We start from the raw sequence: 22,665 nt of genomic DNA, 5'->3' as shown, positions 1-22,665 counted from the left end.
ACAAATTAAAAAAAAAGTTGATCATGATGAAACTAATTGAATTATAGATACTTAAAAAAAAATTGGATCTCTAAATTGATTTTCTATTGTTATTCATTTAGTAGGAGAGTAGGAGGTGAATAACAAATCATAAAAAAAGATTGATGACGTTGTGGGAGGTGGAAAAGCTATATCAGTTGCTGCAGATAATATCCACACCAATAATATTGAAACCAATGCTGGCGAGACTAACTCTATGAAGTCTACTAAGAAGAGAAAGTCCAAAAAAAAGCCAAGACCCCAGCTGAAGAAGATACTCAGGTCCTTGCCTCTGATGCAAACAATGTTGAGCCTATCAAAGCTGTAGATCCTGATAATGTGATCAGAAATGTATTGGGTTCTTTGCAGGAAGAGAATGAAACATTGATGGTTCATTGAGCCCAATGAAACCGATAAAGCAAAAAGGTTCAACAATCAGCTACTAATCTTCTGCAGTCAAGGGGTTCAGAATGATGGCAGTGAATCCGTGAGAGCCGCTGTCAAGAGCAAGAAACAAGAAGTGAAGAAGATAAGCTCAAAACCTCTCACAGTGGACAAGAGGAAGACGAACTTCTTCGAGGATGCAGAGAAATGTAATTCGTCAGAGGTTGAATATAAAAAAAATGTCTGATGTCTCCACCAAAACACTATGGGATTATTCACCAGAGGATGATGGTGATGTGACTTTTATGTCTAGGAAGCAAGGTAACCTATATAGATCCCAATATAACTTTAAATCACATGCTCCTTTCTCTCTATATGATATGCTTACATTTGGATCGTTGATCTGCGCAGGAAACAATCTGGATGGAGGAACAAATAAGTAAGTGACTTGTTAGTGGTATTGTTTAGGAACATACAATCTACACAAATTAAATATTCTATGCTCATGAGAAACTTGTATGCCTTGTCTTTTGTGAAGAGGTTTTCAGGGAGCCTACAAGATTTGCTGAGAAGATCAAGCAGTTACAAGAAGCCTCTCGATGATGACTCTCCCGTAGATTGCATTCCAGATAGCCAAGGAGTCTAAGATCTTACCTATTATCCTTGTGTTGACTACAAACCTTGAAATGATGTTTAGATCCTTAAAAATCACGGTTTTGCGTCCTTATGACGTTTTATGTTGATCAGGAGAGTGCTAAATAAGAGTTTTGTAACAACTAAATGTTATGAAATCATAACATCAATTTTTTGAATTTCAATGTTTCATAATATCTATGATTTGAATTCAATATTTCTTAATTATGTTTTACAGTTCCTGACACTGAACAGGTGTTATCTGATGTTGCACAATCAAAAAGTAACAGTCAGTTTTACGCTGCATCTCATCATGCATATGGTACAAACAATCTTAAGCACGTTCGCTATAGTTATCACTTTAAAACATCAGATTGACCCTCGCTGTTTGGGTTGATCTGTGGAATGCAATCAACTATGTGGAAATGGCTCCGGGAGTTAAGAACCGTAAACTTATTATACCAACAATTAAGAGCGTCTTACGAGATGTGATTACTCTTAATCCAAGACAATTACTAGTTTTGTTTACATATTATGTTTCCAAAGCGTTTTGTAGGAATTAGGATGAATAAGTTCTAGAAGTGAAAGGAGTCGATAATATTAAAGTCTAGTCGTCTATTGCTTTATCGTGGAGGTTCTATCCAAAACAAGTGATATCTTTTTTAGTTTAATTTTGTTATTTTGTAGCCATCATATACAATTTAATTTGTTTAGATTTATACTTTTCAAAAGAAAATTCTCTGGTGTCAACAAGTTCTCATCTTCTTATTTGTTTTCTTTTTACATATAATGTATGATTTTATTTTTATGACTATCAAATCTTTTTGACTATTCATCAACCTGGATTTATTGTAATTTACAAAACTGATCAAGAGTCGTCACTTTGACACCTGACTTTCGTTAGATATCTTCGACGTGTCCTGATCGAAAACTCTTACAAGTTCTTAAAAAAATCAGTTTGTAATGCATTTAAATGCGCATTAGTGTTATATTGAGAAATTGCTTTCATACGTAATATCTATTCACATACACAATTCTAAATAAGAACTATATAAGATTTCAAAAATAATATAAGATTTCAAATAATGTAAGGCATATTCAAGTAAATAAAAAAAAAATTAACATTTAGACTAAAAAAAGTAAATAAAAATACATTCGGCAAACAATACATATTTGTCGAATACAACATCAATTAATATTGCCTAGAACTGATCTGTATTTATGTTAACCCCTAAAGTCACTTGATGTCAAAGTACATAACAATTAATTTTGAGGAGCCGCAACCAAAACAATTATTTTGCAAGTCAACGATTTGAAACCGGAGAGGCCCATGCGAGCACTCCACCGCGTTGAGGTAAACTACATGAATACCCTTAGATCATCCAACTATTCACACAATGATTTTGTATGACAAACAACACCATAAAACAATTCTTGTAGGCCAAGGAAAGGTTAGTATTGTCCTTCCATAAAATTAAATATTTTATCAACTCAATAAGAATTTTGTTTCTTTCCTTCTCTTGCAAGATCCTACAATTAATATACATCTTATAAGCTTAACTCATCTACATGGACCACATCAGAGAGCATTAGCCAAGAAACCAAGAAATTTCTCCCAGAAAAAAAAAGAAGAAGAAAATGAAGCTTTGGAGCTCAAGATTATCGTTTCTAATCTTGGTGATCTTTTTCTTCGCCAGACTTCATATCTCCTCAGACGCCCGCAAGCTTCCTAACATCATGACGGCTACGGAGGAGTTCCAAGAACAGTTTCGGCAGCTAAGATTTGAGGGTGAGAGAATGTTATCGGAAAGGAAAACCGGCAAGAAGAATGATCAGATCTACGGAGTTTCAGTTAGAGAAGTTCCCGACGGTCCAAATCCGCTTCACAACAAATAATACGTTAATACGTTCCAGATTATTTAATTTACTGCTAGGTTTTTATTTGAGAAAGAAATTCTCAGTTTTCTTGTCTCAACAAATCATCTCATGTATGATAGACACACACACATAGAAACTTTGTAGTATTTTTGTATTAAAATTTATTACATACGACGTTCAAATCATATATCAGTTGATTTTTTTTTTTTTTGCAACTAATGTATCAGTTGATTTTTTTTTTGTGGTAACTAAATAAGAAAAAGATACGCTAGTTTAAGTTTATAGTTGTATATATATGACCATGAGGGATGTATTTCGAATATATTGATTATGGATCACTGTAATAAGCATCTGCCATGCTAGTTTGTCAGAGGTAGTATTTTCTTAATGCCGTTGTCTAATTTTTTTTATGTAAGCTTGTTTATGGTTTAATATGAACATACGGAGACAATATTTGCGAATGAAAACTAGTACTTGTAAACTTCAAATATTTTCGAATAATTAATTTTGAAATTTCGTCCCAAAGAAATGATCGGTCAACATGTATATATGAACACAACAACCAGAAGAATAAATAAGTAATCTATTCAACAAATTGTATAATAGAATCATAGAAGTGGACTTTGATAACTTATAAAACAATCTTACTTTTTGGTAAATAATAAAGTGATAATCATGAATATAGGAGTCAAAGTCAACAAAATATGTAGACAGGCACAGCTATGCTTTGACCCATTTTATGTCCAATATAATCAAAAACGTTTATCTAAACATAAAATCAACATGTTATTTTCAATTATATATATATATATATATATATATATATATATATATTATTTTTGTGTGTGTGGACATTTTCAAAGTTAATTAAAAGGTAAGGTATGATCAGCATCTCTACGTAAAATTATTGAAAACCAAATTGTTGAGTCGTTGACGGTACGGGTGAAAGGCCGGATTGATTCGATTGAAGCTTGCGTGTGTGTGCGTGTGTGGAGGTTGACGTACGTAATGAAAGACTTGGGGTTAGTATCGATACGAAGGAGAAAAGGAGAAAATACACCGACATTTCAGAAAGTTTATGAAAATTCCGTTATCAAGTTGAATTTATTAAAAAAAGGCTTAAATTTGTAGTATTTTCGTATTTAATTTATTACATACGACGTTCAAATCGTGTAACAGTTGATTTTCGTTTTGAAGCAACTAAATAAGAAAAAGATAAGCTAGTATGAGGGACGTATATCTATAAAGTATAAATATGAGGGATGTATTTAGAAGATTTTGATTATGGGATCATTATAATAAGCATCTGCCATTTCCATGCTAGTTTGTCAGACATATCAAGCTTACCATGTTGCGTTTCCGTGGTTGCTACTATGCAGCAGACAGTTGCAGGAAACTAAAGAGACTTCCACAAGCTCTTAATAAAAGAAAGAACTAGTATATGTAGTAAGTTCTATGTATGTGCCTAATAACTGCGTAACTTATGAAGTTATGATCATAAAACTAGAATTGGTATTTTCTTAAATACCAAAACAAGACTGAAACAAATTGATTACCAAAGAAAAAAAAAAGGACTGAAACAAATTCTTGACAAAAGAATCAAATTCTCAAGAGTTTTGAATTTCAAACCGAACAGAACAATAATCTTAATAAGAAGAAACGGTCTTAACAAAATCCTTTCCAAGAGGGAAGCTCAACATTTTATTCCCAAGACTCAACAAATTAAAGAGTAACACACATTTACTGTTCTTCCTCTTTAGTAAGAAGCTTCAGAGTTTTTCCAGCCTCCATAAGACTCCTCTTCGAAACCCCTGCTTCGGTTTTCCTAACAAACAAACACATTGTTCTTCAGCATCCAGACTTATTCTTTAAAAAGCAAACCAAGACGATGCAAAGACATCATTTGATTGTTAATACCGAAGGTTTGAAGGATAGTGCGATCCAGATCTCGCCTTTGAACTCCTCATCCTTCACCACATTGTATGCAGCTGGTGGGATATCTCCTTCCAGGAAAACCGCCTCCAATGGAATACTGCATTGTTTTCAAAAAAACTTCATCTCACTGCTTTGATTAGATTCTAAAACCAAATAACTTATTTAATTTGATCATGGTTAATATTGTTAGAAGATCTTACGTTGCTTCACCAAGGGGATCATCCTCTGTGCCAACATCTGTGTCAAATATTTTGGCTTTTAACTCTGTAGTTCCTTCAGAGACATTGAAGATAAATGTCTCATTCCACTCAGGAGTTGTGCCTTGTCCTGACAAAAACAAGATTCATTTATTTTTAAATCTTGAAACACAAATGATCTTTGATTGAGAGAACTGACCTGAGGCAACATTGCTCTTCTGATCTTGAGTCCGGCAAGTGAGGAGCACATAAGGATCCATGCTATCTGTTTTTTAAGCCAGCACGAGTCAGTCAAAAAAAGATGCAACCCATCTTTGATCTTAATCTTCTTTAAAAGAAAAAAAAAACAGATTTACATGTCCATAACCATCAATAGGACTATATATCAAGATTTATATATATCTCAAATAGGAATGTGAATCTTGTTATCAAAGTTTCATAAAACAGATCCACAAAAATCCGATTCATTGTAATATCAGAGTGGGACTAACTGTTTCACAATTATTAAATCTTTGATCCCAAAAAGGTCGAAACATTTAAACACGTGAACATACACATTGGCAATCTGAACACGTTTGAGACAAAACCACTCAACATCAGAAAAGAAAGTGATTATACGAAAGCTTACTCAGAAAATCAGAATCCTCCAGACCTTTGGCACTGACAAGAACAACTTCAAGCGTTCCATGCGGCATTTTTCTTCTCTTCTTTCCTTCTGATCTTTTTTCTTACAAAAGAATGTCAGAGAAAGTGAAGATTCAGATCCCAATAGAGGTGTGAGGCTTTTGTCTGATTGGTTAGATTTTTAATAAATCTGTCCTTTTCAATTCTCGAGATCGTTTTCCTGCACGTGAGCGCGTGTATCTGAGTATCTGACCCACTGTGTGCCAGCTTCTTTTTTTACTTTCATTTCCTGTTTAATGAAAAACTTGGACTTGAATTGAGAACAGAGAATATTGTTAAAGTTGAGAGAAGAAATGTTTTCTTTTACTGATCAGTATTCACCATGGGTCATGCTAGGTGAAACATTCGCAACAGTTTTTGAAAAAAAATTACATACAAATAAGCTTTCAAATTTGTAAAAATAATTTTTTCTTACATAAACACAACCACATGTTCCCAAAATTTTAGGACCGCCTTGAGTACCCAACATGATATATAGTACAGAGGTTTTAGTTTAAACCCCATGAAAAAACGAAAGAAAATAATTCTTATAAACCTATAATTAAGTCTATATTTGTATATATTATAATGCTCCTTTTTAAGTTAGAATGTGATGATCACAAACGCTAACTTGTTAAATAGATATGCAAATCGTTGACGTCGACTACTTTGGCGAGAAGATCGGCATGATGTTCAGTTGTAATGACATGAGAAGTCGCAAAGTTGCAGCAAATGATTTCATATCGTATAAAATTAAAATATTTAAAAATAGGTTTTGTTCATTCATGGCAAATTGGATTGTATGCTATATACATAGCAATTTTTTTTTGTTACAGATGATCTTCGTAGGAGTATCATTACTTACTCCAAGAGATGCAAGAAGCCCTTTTATCCATAGATATTCTTAAACTGCAAGTGTCATTAATCTATTTTCCGCTTTAGCGGAAAAAAGTGAAACTCTATCTCATTTCATCGTCTTTCATGAGGCCGGTGAATATCCGAGAAGGACAATAAAGTCGCAAGACAATAATTTTGTTCCATTAGTTTGTCAAACGGACGAGCACCACTAAGACCACACTCAGGAACAATATCGAGACAATATTTACAAAATTATAGTCTGGCGACTTTATTGGCAATCGTCCCTGGATATTATGCATTGAAAAACTATTTAGAATTAATGTAACATATAGATATATGAAAAGTTTTATTCATTTGGGTTTAACCCTCCCAAGAACCCGAGTTAGACCCGAAAAATTAAAAACAAATATTTAGATAATTTGGATGGTTCAAGTTTTTGTATATTTTTTATTTATGGAAATTAAAAATAATTAATATTTTAATTATATTTTGAATATTCGGTACATGTTAGGTTTTTGGTTTGATTTCAAAATTTGAGTTATAAAAATAGGAACCATTTTTGATCAAAAAAAAATTAAAAAAATTGATCAAAAAAAAATAGGAACCATTCGGGGTTTTTTTTTTTAATTTTACTCTCGTTTATGTCACTAAAATTTTGTGACATATTTAAAAATTCAATATTTGTATATAAAACTATATGATATTATATATATAATTTCAGTAAATACAACAAACTAAACTCCATAATAAATATAGTTAGTTTATATAATACTAACTATTTTATAAATTATAACAAGTTAAATAATTATATACAAAAGAATTTAAGTTCATGGATTTGATGATGGTAAAATTTTCAGATTATTCAATTAAATATGAAAAGTTTTCTATCAAAATAAAAGATATGTTATATATTAACTTATGTTTATTAAAAATTAAAATAAAATTTTATTAATGAGAAACAGATTAAAAATATGAGCTTATTTCAAGTTTATAATATTAAAAATAAAACTAATGTGAAACGAATGTGAAACGAATGAGATAAATAGATTACTGCTTTAGAAAATAAATAAATAAAAATGTATATAAAAATTCATACATTATATATAAATAAAATTGTAGTTACACAAAATTTACAACTAAAAACAATCCCGCTCGGATCTAGTTATTTTTTAAAAACAATCTCGCATCAAGATGGGAGAAGGGATGCAGTATTGGTTTGCTACAAGATAGAAGTTTTATAATTTTTGAAAAATCTGTGAAGTTGATATAGGAAAGGGATAGAAGTTAACACAAAAGTTTAGGAAAGGTCACATGATGTAAAAAGGTCTTTTTCTTTTGAATTCAATTTAATATTCAATTCAAAAAAAAAAAAAAAAAAAAAAAAATTAGGGTTCTTGAAGGTAAGATGGGTGAATTCGAAGGTACGTTTCAAAATTTGTATATCATATCTCGTGTTTATAATTTAGTACCGCCGGATTCAATTTTACATGTATTAGGGTGGAGTAAGTGGGTGGAACCTGCGTTTTTGCTGTGGAAACCTGAGGATCCTGACTATGAGAGACCTGTGTACGATCCTGAAAAGGCTAAGTTTACGGCACAGGAAGAACTTGATAGAATGCGCGAACAAGTCAACCAGAGCGATGTATGTGTGTGATATTTTGATTATATATGCTTGTAAAATTGAGGGTTTAATAGATTGTGCGTGTGACACATTCACAGGGTTTTGATATCGACTTCGACCACTTTCGCTGCGTTTTCAACTACCATCGTGCTTATCTCGATGATGGGGAATTTGGTGAATTCGGGGACGAGCCTGAAACCACAGAGGATTTTCTTAAAAGGCTCTCTCATAAATCTCTTGAGGACTACAATTTAAACGAGGTAAAATACTTTCAAATTCGTTTTTCAAAAATGTTTATGAATGTTTTTTGTGTTTTTAAAACAGAACATCGATGTGCTTATTGTTTATAAATGTGTTTTTTTTTTCTCTTCAAAACAGAAGAGAAAATTCGAGTTTGTCAGGGTTGTTAAATCCAATTTTCACTTCTCTGCGGGGCTTATGTTTCTAATAACATTTGAAGTTATTGATCCTTATGATAGCGAGATCAAACCCTTCCAAGCAAGGGTACGGTACCTCAACGATACCTTCACTGAGTACGTCTTCTGCAGGCCCAAACCCAATGCTGGAGGTTTGTTAACTTCTTTATATATTTGTTTGTCGGCTGTTTCCTGAGAATTTTGGATTGTTTTGACAGTGGAATACTTTGGGAATGCCAAGACAGATGTCGAGAAAGGTTTCAAGAAACAAAGGTAACTGGAATATCTATCTACAAGGGTCTTTACTTTGATCTTAGATTCTCCACTGATTGATTTTATCCCGTTCCACAGATTGGAGTAGAAGCTTTTATATGCTATAAGCCTACAAGTAGTGAGTAGCGAGACCTGAGTGGGCTCTCATGTTTCCTTATCCTTATACGTTCTAAATTTGTTACTTTAGTTCTTGTTTTCCTTGTGACAAAAAAAATAAAATAATAGTTCTTGTTTTCCTATCAATTAATATTGGAATGGTTCTATCTATCATCCATCAAAACACAAACATATCCCCTATATATTAATTGAGGAACATTTGAAAAGATGTAACCTCAATTTTGTATTAATTAAAAGAGGCCCCAATGCATAGGTGGCACTCAATTAGGTAGTCAATTACATTCAATTGAAAAATAAGTAGGTCCACATTCGATTTTTATATGTTGTTAGATACATAAGTTGGTCAAACTATATGATATAATGATATGATATGATATTTTCTTTCCTTAAATAAAACCTACGGAATTACCATAAATGACTAATATATATATGACAATTAATGATTTTAATAATAAAGATTTGATAACAATTTATATCTCCTCCATCATTTTTTGTTTAATTTTATATTATTAAAATAAATTAAACAATCAAATTAGCAATAAAAATAAAATTTAGATTTTTTCGTATATGTTATATTTTGAATTTTTAAAAACGACAATAAATGACTAAAACTATTAAAAATATTATGTTAAAAATTAATGATCAATGGTTTAACATTTTTATTATAAGAAGATACACATGATTTTAAAACCATATGAGTAAAAAATATCATTTAATAATAGAATAAATATATATATATATATAGATTAAACACTATATACCATAAGATTACATAAATATTTTAATATCAAAACTTTCTAGGAATTTTCAAGAACATTTATAAATTATAAACTTATTAAAGATTTCAGATTGAAAATTTTGTTATCGATGATTTAAATATTTTGTTATAAAACGATATGAATGATCATAGAACCGTATGATTATAAATTCTTATTTAATAAATAACTATACAAAATATACTATTCTTAGAAAAATAGGTTGGTCCATCTTAACTTATATTACCTTTTTATTAAACTAACTATCGAATTGATAAATAACGTACCAAAAAATGTTTTGCACTTTCCTTAAATAAAAGCTACGAAATTACCTAATATGATTAACGTATATGTGAAAATTAATTATTATGAATAATAAATATTTGATAACAATTTTTGTATTTTAGTTCTTTTTTTTAATTTTATATTATTAAAAGATATTTAAAAATCACATTAAATATATAATAAAAACATTTATATTTTTTCTTATATGTTATATTTTGAATTTTTCAAAACGTCTATAAATTATTCGAAATTTGAAGATTCCCACTCTCAAAATTTTGTGATCAATAGATTAGTTTTTTGTCATAATAAGTTACAAATGATCATAAAATTGTATTAATATGAACTTTTATTTAATATTATAAGAAGATACATATGATTTTAAAACCATATGAGTAAAACATATCATTTAATAATAAAACATATATATATATATAGATTATACTATATACCATAAGATTACATAAATATTTTAATATTAAAACTTTCAATGAATTTTCAAAAACATTTATAAATTATAAACTTATTAAAGATTTCACATTGAAAATTTTGTTATCGATGATTTAAATATTCAGTTATAAAATGATATGAATGATCATAGAACTGTATGATTATAAATTCTCATTTAATAAATGACTATATAAAATATACTATTCTTAGAAAAATAGGTTGGTCCATCTTAACTTACATTATATTTTTTATTAAACTAACTATCGAATTGATAAATAATCTACCAAATATTTTTTTGCACTTTCCTTAATTAGAAGCTATGAAATTACCTAATATGATTAACATATATATGAAAATTAATTATTATGAATAATAAATAATTGATAACAATTTTTGTATCTTAGTTCTTTTTTTTAATTTTATATTATTGAAAAATAATAAAAAAATCACATTAAATATATAATAAAAACATTTATATTTTTTCTTATATGTTATATTTTGAATTTTTCAAAACGTTTATATATTATTAGAAATTTGAATATTCCCACTCTGAAAATTTTGTGATCAATAGATTATTTTTTTTGTTATAATAAGTTACAAATGATCATAAAATATAATGCATATGAATTTTTATTTAATAAATATTCAAACTAAATAATATATATATATATATATATATATTACTAACTGAAATACCGAAAAAAATCGAACCGAACCGAAACCAACCCGATATCCGGATTGAACACCCCTAATCCAAATGAAGCCAAACTATTGTTTCATTCTCCAAAATATAATAAAAATAATAACTTAATCCCGCGCAAGGCGCGGGTCTTATCCTAGTGTGATATATTACTGAATTAAACTTTTCACCAAAAGTATTTCATCTTTTCAATTTTTTTTGTTATCTATTAAAAGATTTAAAATTTGTTCTTTTCTAAATTCCATTAAGCATTTGTTTTGATTGTTACACTATGTTGCGATGAATCTGTTCAATTGGAACTATGACTAGGTAGAAACTAAAATTATGGCGCATATATGTGGATAACCCTTATAATTTCGTCTCAACCATCTAATCATTTTTTTTTCAAAAACAAAACTATGTAAATCTTTTATTTAAAAATCCTTAATTATCTAAAAGTAGAAAACTAAATTCAGAGACACTAAACTACCCGTTTACCCCTCCAACTCTAATCCTCGTGGATTTGGTCTTTCGTTATCCATTAATCCAAAAATAGATTAAGAACAGGCAAATGAATATCCTTTTTTTGTTATTCAAACAAAATCTTTTTTTGGTCAAAAAGGTGTAAAGTGTATCATTTTCCCCGTCACTTATATAACAAACCTTCACGAGTTCAATTCCTACATCAAAGAAACCATCAAAAAGAGATCTCTCCATCTCATTAACCTCTTCCTTTATTTCGTTCACGGCAACGTTCTTATCTCTACTCACAAGAATCCAACACATCAATAAAAAGACTCTCTCTCTCTCTCTCCCCTTGATTTGCTGAAAAGATCAAATGGGTTCTTCTGTGGAGCAGTGCATTTTGGTGACAGGTGGTGCTGGGTTCATTGGAACGCACACTGTGGTTCAGCTTTTGAATCAGGGCTTCAAGGTTTCCATCATCGACAATCTTGATAACTCTGTCCATGAAGCTGTTCATAGGGTTCGTGAGCTTGTTGGTCCTGATCTCTCTTCCAAGCTTGAATTCAATCTGGTCAGTACCCATTTTTTTAAGAAAAAAACTTTCATTTAAAGAACTGAGATTCTTCAATGATCTTTCAGTATACTTAAATAGAAATAAATAAATCAATGTAATATCCTAAATTCTGCATTTTTCTGTTTGCTTGATCTCCAAGAAAAGTTGAGGATTAATTTATAGGAGTCTTGATTCATTGCAGGGTGATTTGAGAAACAAAGGAGACATTGAGAAACTCTTTTCGAATCAGAGGTAATTTTGGAGACTCAAAATTTATGAATATTTTTTAATTCAGGTGGAATGATATTTGTCTAATATTATGATTCTTCTTCTGTGTGGTAAAACAGATTTGATGCTGTGATTCACTTTGCTGGTCTTAAAGCTGTGGGTGAAAGTGTAGCAAACCCTCGTCGTTACTTTGATAACAACTTAGTTGGAACTATCAATCTCTATGAGACCATGGCAAAGTACAACTGCAAAATGGTTAGCTAGAAACTTTCATTTTTTAGTTACATAATTAAATTGATTCACATTTGATAGGCTTACAAATTTTTTGTGATGCTTGAATATATCTATGCAGATGGTGTTCTCGTCGTCTGCAACAGTTTATGGCCAACCAGAAGTAGTCCCTTGTGTGGAAGACTTTGATTTACAGGCTATGAATCCTTATGGTCGCACTAAGGTAATTATGATCCCACCAAAGTTGTCATCTGAATATATTTGATCTTTAGGATTCGTTTTCTGAACTCCTAACCTCGAATCTGTTTTCTTTTGTGCAGCTGTATCTTGAAGAGATAGCTAGAGACATTCAAGCGGCAGAGCCAGAATGGAGGATAATTCTTCTGAGGTACTTCAATCCTGTTGGAGCTCACGAGAGCGGAAGGATCGGAGAAGATCCAAAGGGCATACCAAACAATCTCATGCCTTATATCCAGCAAGTTGCTGTTGGAAGATTACCTGAGCTCAATGTGTTTGGACATGACTATCCTACACCGGATGGTAGCGCGGTACAATATCTATTAATTACTGTTTTTTTTGTAGAAAAAATTTGTTTGGATTCTCTGACGATAGATTGATGAACTATAACATACATATTTCTTGCAGGTCAGAGACTACATTCATGTGATGGATTTAGCAGATGGACATGTTGCTGCATTGAACAAGCTGTTTACTGATCCAAAGATTGGTAAACATTTAACTGTTTGAAGGTTTTAGTTTGATGGATTAGGATTTTGAGAATGTTTTTGATGTATTGGTGTTTCATCTTAACGTTAGGTTGTACTGCTTATAATCTTGGGACTGGTCAAGGAACTTCTGTCTTGGAAATGGTTTCTGCTTTCGAAAAAGCTTCTGGCAAGGTGAAATTTCAATCTTCTTTTTTAATGAGATGGAAGATTTGCTGTAGAAAAATGCTATAAACAAACATTTGATTTGCAGAAAATCCCAATGAAGTTGTGTCCAAGAAGAGCTGGAGATGCAACAGCTGTGTATGCTTCAACTGAGAGAGCTGAGAAAGAACTCGGATGGAAGTAAGTAGTTGATTTTTACCATTTCATCATATACAACATACAACCTTGCTTGCATAACAAGAAAGAACATATGTTCACTCTATGCTCATGAATATACATAAAAGTATACTTTCTGTTGAATAAGGGGGACTGATTCTTTGTGAATTAGGGCAAAATATGGAGTGGATGAGATGTGCAGAGATCAGTGGAACTGGGCAAACAACAACCCATGGGGTTTCCATGAAAAGCCTTGACCTTCTTCCTCTTTCTCTTAAAGCTTTTCCTTTTTTTTTCTTTCGTCACTCAACATAAAGAAAAAACAATAAGAATTGTATTGAGCATTCTTCTTCTGGTTAATAAGAATCTACTTTAAACTGTACGATTTCAAATTATCAACTAATCATGACAACATTTATTTAAAACAGAGAAACAAAATGTTGTCTTGTTAAGCAAGTAAAAACCAAAAGATGTTAACAGAACTGAACTGTATTACATATCACAACAAATCAACAAGCAATATCACAACAAGATTTAACTAAACTGTGTATTAAATATCACAAGTAGTCAACAAGCAAATACAAAACTACAACTTGATCAACTGTTGAACCTTTTTTTCTTTCATGGGTTCCTCGCTGTTAACTACAGATCCGCATATTTGCAAGTTTGTTTCTTCTTACGCGTTAGACTTCCTCTCCATCTTCATAGTTGCTATTCTTGAGGATGTTGTATTTGCAGAGAGGACAAGTAGCGTTAATGTAAAGCCATTTGTCCACACAACTGCAATGGAAATGGTGGCCACAAGGAAGTTCTCTTAGCTCTGTCTCGTCTGCATAAGCCGAAAGACAAATGCAGCATTCCTGTAGTTTCACACTCATTTGTCAAAATCAAAATGCAGGTTACTAATAGCAAAAAAAGGAAGTGATCGTTTTGGGTTACTTACTGCATCCTCATGAGGAAGAGTATGTTGGAGGGGTGAATCTGTACCACATTCAGTCATCACTCCTCCTGAATCTCCTTTTGCTTGTTCTTCTTCTTCATCAACAGTATGTTTCTCAGACTCACCAACCTTTCGGAATTTGAATTTGGTAAGTTGGTCAATGTCTTCTTTAGAAGCTCCTTCCTGCATTTTCAACTGATTTCCATTATATATACATAAAAATCAACTTTCTTGGGAGTTACAAATTGGGAAAACAAGTTACCTGTTCAGCCACTGCATATAGAACCGCAATGATGCAAGGCAAGCAGCAGCAAACAGCAATGCCGATCACACAAGCCAGTGCAATGCATAACACCACAAAGAACACATCGAAACCAAGAAACACTATACACAACCTACAATTTAAAAAAAAAACGATTTTATTCAAACAACTGACACACAATAAGGGAAGGAAGGAAACAAACAAACCAGTAAAGCTGAGGTGACCCTTGTGCTAGCTCTTGTCCACCAGAAGATACCCAGTAGAATCCAATGATCCACCATATAAATGAGAACATTGTATTTGCAGACTCTAGATGCTTAGTAAAACTGCATTTTAAATGGTTACACAAACAATATCACATCACATTATCAATGGGCAAAGCCGGTTGAAACATTCACCTAGGGCCCAAGTTTTTAAAAGAAAATTACATAAACATAAATCCCCAAATTTGTAAGAAAAAACTCAAAATGTATTAAATATATATATATTTTTAAGAAGTCACTCCCAGCCCCAAAATCTCTTGGCATTAACCCAAACACTTGATGTGCATAAAGAACATACCTTTTGCTCGGACTCCTATTACTCCTCCTACGATACTCAACACAGACACAGACCATATGCACCACACATTGCAACCCATACCCAACGGTCCAAACCCTGAGCGGCGTATTGGGCTTCTCATCGCTGCTAAGCCCAAGAACAGCTGCAGCAACGGCGATGAAGGCGAGGTTCCAAACGAAATCAAGAACCACCACGGGCTTCGAGTAAGCCCAATCGCTTTGCCTCTCCTCGAGCTGCTCCGCGGCAGATTCACGAACCAGCATCGACGGCTCTCTCATCATCGTCGTCATCCTCCTCCTCCCGCTGCTTGCATGTCTGAGTAACCTCGCCGCTTCTCTCAGCCCTTGTCTCCTCACCGACGACCTTCCACCTCTGGTTAAAATCAAAGGCCTCGCATCGTCGTTCTCCGTACTCTCTATTGGCATTTTTTATTCAGAAAATTGATCTCGAATTCGTCGAAATTGGTGTTGAGTTATGTTATAACGATGGAGAAATTACAATCTCAGAGATAAAACCGGAGTATCTAGGGTGTTTCGATTCGAACAGAGAAACAAGATGAAACGAATAAATGGGAAACACGTGATTGATGTCTGAATTGAATATAAAAAAAAATCATTTAAATATTTTTATGTCTTCCTCCTTAAACGACAGCCAAACAAAAATGCGGGGCATGTATGTAAATATATTATAAATGGTTTTTTAGTAAAGTTTAATACTTTGGTTCAGATTTCGTATTTTTCTATTTTCACGAGTCGTTTAATGAAAAATGATGATATCTTTAAGTATCGAGTTATTTTTGGGGATATTTCTGATAATTTATATAATATGATCCCGAAATCAAATTCTTATCACTTTGTAGGCCCTTTAATGCAAATTAATCGTCCCCCGCCGTAAACTAAAACCCTTGGAGCAATTTTTCCCTCCAAACCAGAAAACCCCCAAATCTCATCGGTGGAGATCTGAAAATGGCGTCTTCGTCTTCAACATCTTCCGGCGGCGGCGGTTACGAGATCCCGTGGGTGGAGAAATACAGGCCGAGCAAAGTGGTGGACATCGTCGGGAACGAAGATGCAGTCTCAAGGCTCCAAGTCATCGCTCGCGACGGCAACATGCCCAATCTTATCCTCGCCGTGAGATTTTCTCTTCTTAATCTTTCAATTTCGACCGCTAGGATTGATGAGAAACTCCTTAAGAGAATTGGGTTTGTCTCTTATGTAGATTTTTAGGGTAAAGATTGGTCTTTTAGGGTTTTGAATCATGTATCGAAGGCTTGCTAAGTTTAGTGTTCACTGGAATATTAAGGACTTGGTTCTGATATGTGCTTTGTGTCGTTTGTTTGATATCCACAGGGTCCTCCTGGAACGGGTAAGACCACTAGCATTTTGGCTCTTGCGCACGAGCTTCTCGGCCCTAATTATAGAGAGGCTGTTCTGGAATTGAATGCTTCTGATGATAGGTATGTGACGCTGTTTGTTTTCTCCATCTTCGTTTGTTGTTTCCTCATTTTCTTTGTTTGTTATGGTGCAGGGGTATCGATGTTGTTAGGAACAAGATTAAGATGTTTGCTCAGAAGAAAGTCACACTTCCTCCGGGCCGTCATAAGGTTGTCATTCTTGATGAAGCTGACAGGTTCGTGTGGCTTTTTTGACTTGAGTCTTTTGTGAATTGTAACAGGCAACTTTTAACTTGATTCATTGTGATATATCAGCATGACATCTGGAGCACAGCAAGCTTTGAGGAGAACGATTGAGATCTACTCAAACTCTACCCGGTTTGCACTTGCTTGTAACACCTCTGGCAAGATTATTGAGCCTATCCAGAGTAGATGCGCCCTTGTTCGATTCTCTAGGTTATCTGATCAGGAGATACTTGGCCGTCTCATGGTCGTGGTTCAAGCTGAGAATGTATGGACTCTTGCCACTTTTTCTTTCCTTCTTCAAGTTTTAATACTATATGAATCATATTGCCTGTTTTGCATTTTCTAATTGCTTGTGTTTTCTCAATCTTTCAAGGTTCCTTATGTACCTGAAGGCCTTGAGGCGATAATCTTCACAGCTGATGGTGATATGAGGCAAGCTCTGAACAATTTGCAAGCCACATTCAGCGGGTTTCGCTTTGTCAATCAAGAAAACGTCTTCAAGGTTCGATACAAAACCTTAGCTCACTTATCTGATCACAGATTATACATCTCTCCACTTATTTCCTCCTTTTTTTAGGTCTGTGACCAGCCTCACCCGCTTCATGTCAAGAACATGGTTCGCAACGTGCTGGAAAGTAAGTTCGACGATGCTTGTCACGGCATGAAGCAGCTATACGATCTAGGCTACTCTCCAACCGACATTATCACAACGCTTTTCCGTATAATAAAGAATTATGATATGGCTGAGTATCTGAAACTTGAGTTCATGAAGGTATGTATACATCTGATTTCTTCTTCACATCTCAAAACATCATCATACTCGTCTAACACCAATTATATGTTCTTCAGGAAACTGGTTTTGCGCATATGAGAATATGTGATGGAGTTGGATCATACCTCCAGCTATGTGGTCTTCTTGCTAAGTTAGCCGTTGTTCGTGAAACAGCGAAAGCTGCTTAGGCCAGATAAGTTCCACTTATCAGTAGTAATGGATCGGTGGCTGGTTTGTATGTTTAAACCGAGTTGGTTAACTCTCTCCTTGTTTGACAGTTTGGTTTGGATCTTGCAATGCAGAGTTTATCAATAACATTTCCTCCACTCCCTTGAGATATTGCAATGCAATTTGTCCCAAGAAATATATCTGATCCCAAGAAGTGGTATCGCAATTTTTTTTTTAAATACAATCTTGGATGAACTAATAAAATAATTATGATGTATTAAAATCTTATGAAATTCATTTAAAACCAGTCAATTGGATTTATACTTTCAAGTTTCAACTAATGAACTCTTCACAACAATCCCAACTAATGAACTCATCACAACAGCGGAGGATGTTGTGTTTGGATGGTGGTTATGATCATGCACGGTTCTAGCTCTGTGTTGGAGGTGCATTTGCACATGGTCCATTTTATTTTTTTTGTTTTTTTTCAGCTAAATTTAAAGTTCATCTTAAAAAAAAAATTTGTATGAAAAAAGGGCCTAAATTTTTTTGTAGCACCAAAACTCAATTTATGTTTGACACGGGCCTGGTTATGATTAAGGTTTTCTTGGAGGCTGTTCTCACCTTGAGCACACAAAAAATTGGCCGTGGGGAGATGGTGATCCCCACCTTCCCTCTCCTCTTACGCGACGCGCCACCATGTAAACATTTTGTCTTCTTAATATTTTCCTTCGTCCTTATCAATTTAAACTACTTTTTCTTCTTTTACTGATTGTTTTGTTGGACAGTGAGACAACTTGACACGGTTGAACAACCGTGGACATGTAGTCTGGTGGTGAATAATTTGAAAGCAAAACCCAATACAGTGAAGGCACCAGTGTCCGAATTCTGGTCACTGGAAAATTAACATTTTGACATCGCCATAAACAAAGGACTGACACATAGTCTCCTACACATAGGCCGAAAACGTAAGCTGCTAACACGTGGTTAGTCTAATATTATTTTTGCGGGCGCGCAGATCAAACTCTAGTTAGTACCATTAACAATATAAATGCAAACAACAATACCTCACAATTTTTATAAAATTGAAAAAAAAAAGTTATCTCCCCCTTATATGGGGTTATCACTCAGCATGATCTTGCCTAGCACACTTACATCAGAATAATATACACCAAATCCAGAGATATGAAAGAATCAGCCTACCCCCAACTTTGTTGTCGAGTTTTTTGTAATTTCACACACCCTCTGCAATATTCTGCAAATACTTTTGAAAAGCAACCATCTACCTAATTACCATTCTATCTATGTATATTTACCTAAATTGGCCTAAAAAATAACATGATAAATAACAAAATCTTAATGTTATTTTTATTAAATTTAGTTTACAGCAACTATATTGAAACTGAATAAAAAAAGACCAATCACAAAATGTGATTCACATATAATATATGACCAAAACCTATATATAACGTGATTTTAGATCATTTTGAAAGAAATCCTTAATATCTTATCATCTTAATAAAAATATTATTATATGAAAAATAAGATAAATTATCAATTTTCTTAACCTGTCATTGATTTAGGTTATTTTTAATAATTTAAAATTGAAATTAGGCAATCCTTCTCTTTATCGATTATCATGCAAAGTCATATACATTCTTCAACCAAAGCCAATTCCTTTTTTTTTTACTGACAATACACTGACATGAAACAAAAACAAGTTTTATTCATACAACATGTAACGTTTTATTCATCCAACATGTAAATTTAGTACATAGAGAATCAAAGTGATGAAAAGAGCAAACTTATGCTTTAAATAAGCATACAAGGATCAGTCATTTCCCCGAACAAGAACTAGTAGCTCAGTTACCATTTTCAAGCAAACCAGTACCCTTGAATTTCTCTTCCATTAACCCATCCATACGAGCTGCCATGTCCGGACTCAAATAATTCACCCAATCTCCGGTCTTTCCTTTTCTGAAAAACGCGCGGTTTACATTAGGAGAAGAAATATCTGCTCTCTCCTTATCTCCTTTGTTAACTTCAAGATTCTTCAACGTCTCAAAGCTGCAAAGGTTCACAACTTTCTCAACAACCCCATTCTTCTCTTCCTCAGCTGTGAATCTATAACCCATGAACTCAGCCAATCTCTTCACATAAGGCAAAGGATCAGCACTCACATTCTCGTACTTGAGGAACAAAATCTTATCTGGATTCTCTTGGTGAGCTTTCCAATAGCCTAACACATGATCAAGATAAGGACCTTCCCCGGAAATACCTCGGCAGAACATATCAAAACACTCCTCAAGACTATTGAGCGGGCCACGTGTTGACCTTTGCTTTTGCATGAAGTTCCAAAAGGAGACGAAAGTGTCCTTTGGGTCTCTCCAGATGTAAACCATCTTACAACCCGATTTTACAACCGAATCGGGTAAGAAATCGTGTGGCATATGAGTTGCAAAGAGAGTGTTACATTTGTCTTGGAGAACATCAATGTGAGGGAACAAAGGGAACTCGATCTCAATGAGAGGAATAAGCTCGTGAGGGTTACGTTTGAGGAGAGGGTTTGTGGGATCGTTGAAGCGAGATCGATTGGCTATTGTGAATGTTAGTGATTTGAGCCAGGTGGAACCGGTCTTTGGGTAGCTACAGATGAGGAAGTCAATGGGTCGCGCTTGGAAGAACTCTTGCGCGTAAAGGGAACCTTCAAGGAAAGGCTGTATCCACCAATGACCACCGTACCCAATCAAGGGAGCTTTCGGCCTCCAGCCTTTCACGTGAGGCAACGTGGAGATCAGGTCTTGGTACCGTTTCTGATTCTTTTGGAACTCTGTTAACTCGGTCTCGTCATGGTTTGGCACGGTAGTGCCGGTTACGGTTTCTGTTGCCATTGGAGATAGAGGAAGAAGATTGGAGGACATGTGTTTATGATTCTGTGTGAGATGATGAGATATGGTTGTTCGGACAAGATCTGATGAGAGCGGGCTTTTTACATTAGAAGCAAAACGATAGAGACATTAGATTGTTCTTTTTGTCGTTGTATTAATCCTAATTACTATATTTCATTTTTATAATAATACCTGCTTTCTTTAAAATGGTATAGAAATAGACTAGCCACTAGCCACATGATTCATGTGCTTGTACCGAGGACCGGATCTGGATCTGATTACGTGTAATAATGAAGATAACTTGTTTACCCACGTGAAACATTTAAAAGTGTAAAATCGAGATTCAGCAAAAATAACCGGCACACAAACTAATTTCGAGAACTAATATTTTCTTTATTGAAAATATATTTCAACCAATCTTTTATAGATTTGGTTAATCCGATTACACATGTCTTACACAACTGAACACGGATTAAACCTATTTTATCCACATTAAATCTCTTAAATGAGTCAGAGTCAGATATGAAACTTCGAAACCTTTTGTGTTTCCTATGGAAATTATATTGTTAAAATCTCTAACTCTAAACTTAGGTAAAAACTAATATATATATATATTATCATATATATTATTTCATATATTTTAGCATAATCAAAATTTTCAATTCGTGATCTAACAATATTTGTTAATGCTTATTTCATCAACCAAACATACAAAAGTATTCTACATAATTACATATGTCACACATTATTTTTTATGTATAACACATGTACACGAACTAAATCTCTACGACGAGTAACCTATGAAACTTCAATTTCTTGAGTTTATAATGAGTACGCTGATTTGGCCACGATGTAAAATGGTGCCATGGGTTACAGGTCCATCATGGCAGCGGATATTAAGCATACATGTTGCATATTATTTGGGTGCTTACTTGACTCGACTAAACCAAGAAAAAGTAAGAGGAGATAGAGAAACTTTCTTGTTTACGATTTCAGTATTGTTTTAAGAAATAAATTAGGATCAGCCAGCTTTGAATCCAACAATCGACAATAAAATTATGGGATTAACTTGTATTTTATATATTTTTAATTTTGACCTTTCAAGTGTAATTTAAAAGTTATATAAAAATAATTTATTAAAAGTGTTTCCCTGTTTTTTTTTTTCATCTTCGTTTGTTGTTTCCTCATTTTCTTCTTGAGTAAATTAGCTAAATATACTAACAAAGGTGGGATATCATTGAATGGGGGGAAAATGGTAATGTTGGGGGGAAGAAAATTGGAGGGATATAGGGTATGGAGTGCAAATAGGGAAAAAGTGGTGTGTAGGGAGTACAAATTCTCTTTCTTCTTTTGTTATGGTGCAGGGCTTTGGTTATGAAATTTAGTTAACCGCAACAAGAATGAGATTAAATAAAAAAGATCAATCACAGAAATAATGATTCACATATAACATATGAGCAAACCTTTCAAAGTCAAAACAAACAGTAAACAAAAAATATCTAATGAAAATTAATCCTGTGTGAAACACGAACCAACTACTAACTTATTTTAGTATAATTTACTATACAAATTATAATTTATGTTTGAAAAATAAATTCGTGTGTTATGTATATATATACTATGGAGTCATTGGTAAGTGTTTGGTAAGTGTTGTAGCTTTTATTTTTTGGTTTTAGAATAGTAACTGTAGATTTATTTTTTGTAACTATTTTTTTTGCTCTAGAAATAAAATTTTCTACGGTCTTTCTTAGTT

The 22,665-nt window shown here is 33.3% G+C and overlaps 7 protein-coding genes across 10 annotated transcripts; 4 read left to right on the top strand and 3 right to left on the bottom strand.

Annotated features, from left to right (window-relative positions):
- Positions 1-2,409: 2,409 nt before the first annotated feature.
- On the top strand, positions 2,410-3,121 carry LOC108869751 (CLAVATA3/ESR (CLE)-related protein 14). Its single transcript, XM_018654592.2, has one exon. The coding sequence runs from the start codon at positions 2,674-2,676 to the stop codon at positions 2,929-2,931; it is 258 nt and encodes an 85-aa protein (XP_018510108.1). The 5' UTR covers positions 2,410-2,673; the 3' UTR covers positions 2,932-3,121.
- Positions 3,122-4,483: 1,362 nt separating this feature from the next.
- On the bottom strand, positions 4,484-5,887 carry LOC103838291 (16 kDa phloem protein 2). Of its 2 annotated transcripts, none has more exons than XM_009114717.2 (5): positions 5,674-5,887; positions 5,245-5,310; positions 5,049-5,175; positions 4,831-4,945; positions 4,484-4,738 (listed from the first exon to the last, which is right to left on the bottom strand). In XM_009114717.2, the coding sequence occupies exons 1-5, from the start codon at positions 5,738-5,740 to the stop codon at positions 4,670-4,672; spliced, it is 444 nt and encodes a 147-aa protein (XP_009112965.1). In that variant the 5' UTR covers positions 5,741-5,887; the 3' UTR covers positions 4,484-4,669. The 2 variants fall into 2 exon arrangements, with proteins under 2 accessions (XP_009112965.1, XP_009112966.1); XM_009114718.2 differs by having other exon boundaries at positions 5,698-5,778.
- A 352-nt stretch (positions 5,888-6,239) lies between these two features.
- On the top strand, positions 6,240-9,115 carry LOC103838292. Of its 2 annotated transcripts, XM_009114722.3 has the most exons (6): positions 6,240-7,987; positions 8,063-8,208; positions 8,286-8,447; positions 8,566-8,755; positions 8,822-8,876; positions 8,955-9,115. In XM_009114722.3, exons 1-6 carry the CDS (start codon positions 7,972-7,974, stop codon positions 8,962-8,964), a joined length of 579 nt encoding a protein of 192 aa, XP_009112970.1. In that variant the 5' UTR covers positions 6,240-7,971; the 3' UTR covers positions 8,965-9,115. The 2 variants fall into 2 exon arrangements, with proteins under 2 accessions (XP_009112970.1, XP_033136362.1); XM_033280471.1 differs by having other exon boundaries at positions 6,240-8,208.
- A 2,215-nt stretch (positions 9,116-11,330) lies between these two features.
- LOC103838293 (bifunctional UDP-glucose 4-epimerase and UDP-xylose 4-epimerase 3) lies at positions 11,331-14,067 on the top strand. Its single transcript, XM_009114723.3, has 9 exons — positions 11,331-12,195; positions 12,380-12,429; positions 12,525-12,660; positions 12,758-12,859; positions 12,957-13,184; positions 13,282-13,363; positions 13,453-13,535; positions 13,615-13,706; positions 13,855-14,067. Exons 1-9 carry the CDS (start codon positions 11,998-12,000, stop codon positions 13,937-13,939), a joined length of 1,056 nt encoding a protein of 351 aa, XP_009112971.2. The 5' UTR covers positions 11,331-11,997; the 3' UTR covers positions 13,940-14,067.
- Positions 14,068-14,133: 66 nt separating this feature from the next.
- LOC103838294 (E3 ubiquitin-protein ligase At1g63170) lies at positions 14,134-16,069 on the bottom strand. Of its 2 annotated transcripts, none has more exons than XM_009114724.3 (5): positions 15,446-16,069; positions 15,091-15,210; positions 14,885-15,017; positions 14,626-14,817; positions 14,134-14,542 (listed from the first exon to the last, which is right to left on the bottom strand). In XM_009114724.3, the coding sequence occupies exons 1-5, from the start codon at positions 15,868-15,870 to the stop codon at positions 14,366-14,368; spliced, it is 1,047 nt and encodes a 348-aa protein (XP_009112972.1). In that variant the 5' UTR covers positions 15,871-16,069; the 3' UTR covers positions 14,134-14,365. The 2 variants fall into 2 exon arrangements, with proteins under 2 accessions (XP_009112972.1, XP_009112973.1); XM_009114725.3 differs by having other exon boundaries at positions 14,136-14,542; positions 14,626-14,805; positions 15,446-16,059.
- A 251-nt stretch (positions 16,070-16,320) lies between these two features.
- On the top strand, positions 16,321-18,317 carry LOC103838295 (replication factor C subunit 2). The gene is made up of 7 exons (XM_009114726.3): positions 16,321-16,575; positions 16,795-16,901; positions 16,973-17,074; positions 17,154-17,349; positions 17,458-17,586; positions 17,662-17,856; positions 17,934-18,317. Exons 1-7 carry the CDS (start codon positions 16,411-16,413, stop codon positions 18,042-18,044), a joined length of 1,005 nt encoding a protein of 334 aa, XP_009112974.1. The 5' UTR covers positions 16,321-16,410; the 3' UTR covers positions 18,045-18,317.
- Positions 18,318-19,676: 1,359 nt separating this feature from the next.
- On the bottom strand, positions 19,677-22,073 carry LOC103838296 (cytosolic sulfotransferase 18). The gene has a single exon (XM_009114727.3). The coding sequence runs from the start codon at positions 20,943-20,945 to the stop codon at positions 19,887-19,889; it is 1,059 nt and encodes a 352-aa protein (XP_009112975.2). The 5' UTR covers positions 20,946-22,073; the 3' UTR covers positions 19,677-19,886.
- Between the last annotated feature and the right edge of the window lie 592 nt (positions 22,074-22,665).

Source organism: Brassica rapa, chromosome A09 (assembly GCF_000309985.2).
Source record: "Brassica rapa cultivar Chiifu-401-42 chromosome A09, CAAS_Brap_v3.01, whole genome shotgun sequence".
Lineage (NCBI taxonomy): Eukaryota > Viridiplantae > Streptophyta > Magnoliopsida > Brassicales > Brassicaceae > Brassica > Brassica rapa.
Note: the sequence above shows the minus strand (reverse complement) of the source record. Positions and strands in the feature narration are given on the sequence as shown.

Bases quoted from the DNA above. Each gene is read 5' to 3' on its own strand.
- LOC108869751 (XM_018654592.2), top strand. From the start codon at position 2,674: ATGAAGCTTTGGAGCTCAAGATTATCGTTTCTAATCTTGGTGATCTTT.
- LOC103838291 (XM_009114717.2), bottom strand. From the start codon at position 5,740: ATGCCGCATGGAACGCTTGAAGTTGTTCTTGTCAGTGCCAAAGGTCTG. The intron at 5,311-5,673 runs GTAAGCTTTCGT...CTTAAAAAACAG, and splicing joins GGAGGATTCTGATTTTCTGA to ATAGCATGGATCCTTATGTG. The intron at 4,739-4,830 runs GTATTAACAATC...TTTGTTTGTTAG, and splicing joins CACTATCCTTCAAACCTTCG to GAAAACCGAAGCAGGGGTTT.
- LOC103838292 (XM_033280471.1), top strand. From the start codon at position 7,972: ATGGGTGAATTCGAAGGTACGTTTCAAAATTTGTATATCATATCTCGT. The intron at 8,209-8,285 runs GTATGTGTGTGA...ACACATTCACAG, and splicing joins AACAAGTCAACCAGAGCGAT to GGTTTTGATATCGACTTCGA. The intron at 8,448-8,565 runs GTAAAATACTTT...TCTTCAAAACAG, and splicing joins AGGACTACAATTTAAACGAG to AAGAGAAAATTCGAGTTTGT.
- LOC103838293 (XM_009114723.3), top strand. From the start codon at position 11,998: ATGGGTTCTTCTGTGGAGCAGTGCATTTTGGTGACAGGTGGTGCTGGG. The intron at 12,860-12,956 runs GTAATTATGATC...TCTTTTGTGCAG, and splicing joins ATCCTTATGGTCGCACTAAG to CTGTATCTTGAAGAGATAGC. The intron at 13,364-13,452 runs GTAAACATTTAA...TCTTAACGTTAG, and splicing joins GTTTACTGATCCAAAGATTG to GTTGTACTGCTTATAATCTT.
- LOC103838294 (XM_009114724.3), bottom strand. From the start codon at position 15,870: ATGCCAATAGAGAGTACGGAGAACGACGATGCGAGGCCTTTGATTTTA. The intron at 15,018-15,090 runs GTTTGTTTGTTT...TTTAAATTGTAG, and splicing joins GGGTCACCTCAGCTTTACTG to GTTGTGTATAGTGTTTCTTG. The intron at 14,543-14,625 runs GTAAGTAACCCA...GTGAAACTACAG, and splicing joins CTCTTCCTCATGAGGATGCA to GAATGCTGCATTTGTCTTTC.
- LOC103838295 (XM_009114726.3), top strand. From the start codon at position 16,411: ATGGCGTCTTCGTCTTCAACATCTTCCGGCGGCGGCGGTTACGAGATC. The intron at 16,576-16,794 runs GTGAGATTTTCT...TGATATCCACAG, and splicing joins TGCCCAATCTTATCCTCGCC to GGTCCTCCTGGAACGGGTAA. The intron at 17,075-17,153 runs GTTCGTGTGGCT...GTGATATATCAG, and splicing joins ATTCTTGATGAAGCTGACAG to CATGACATCTGGAGCACAGC.
- LOC103838296 (XM_009114727.3), bottom strand. From the start codon at position 20,945: ATGTCCTCCAATCTTCTTCCTCTATCTCCAATGGCAACAGAAACCGTA.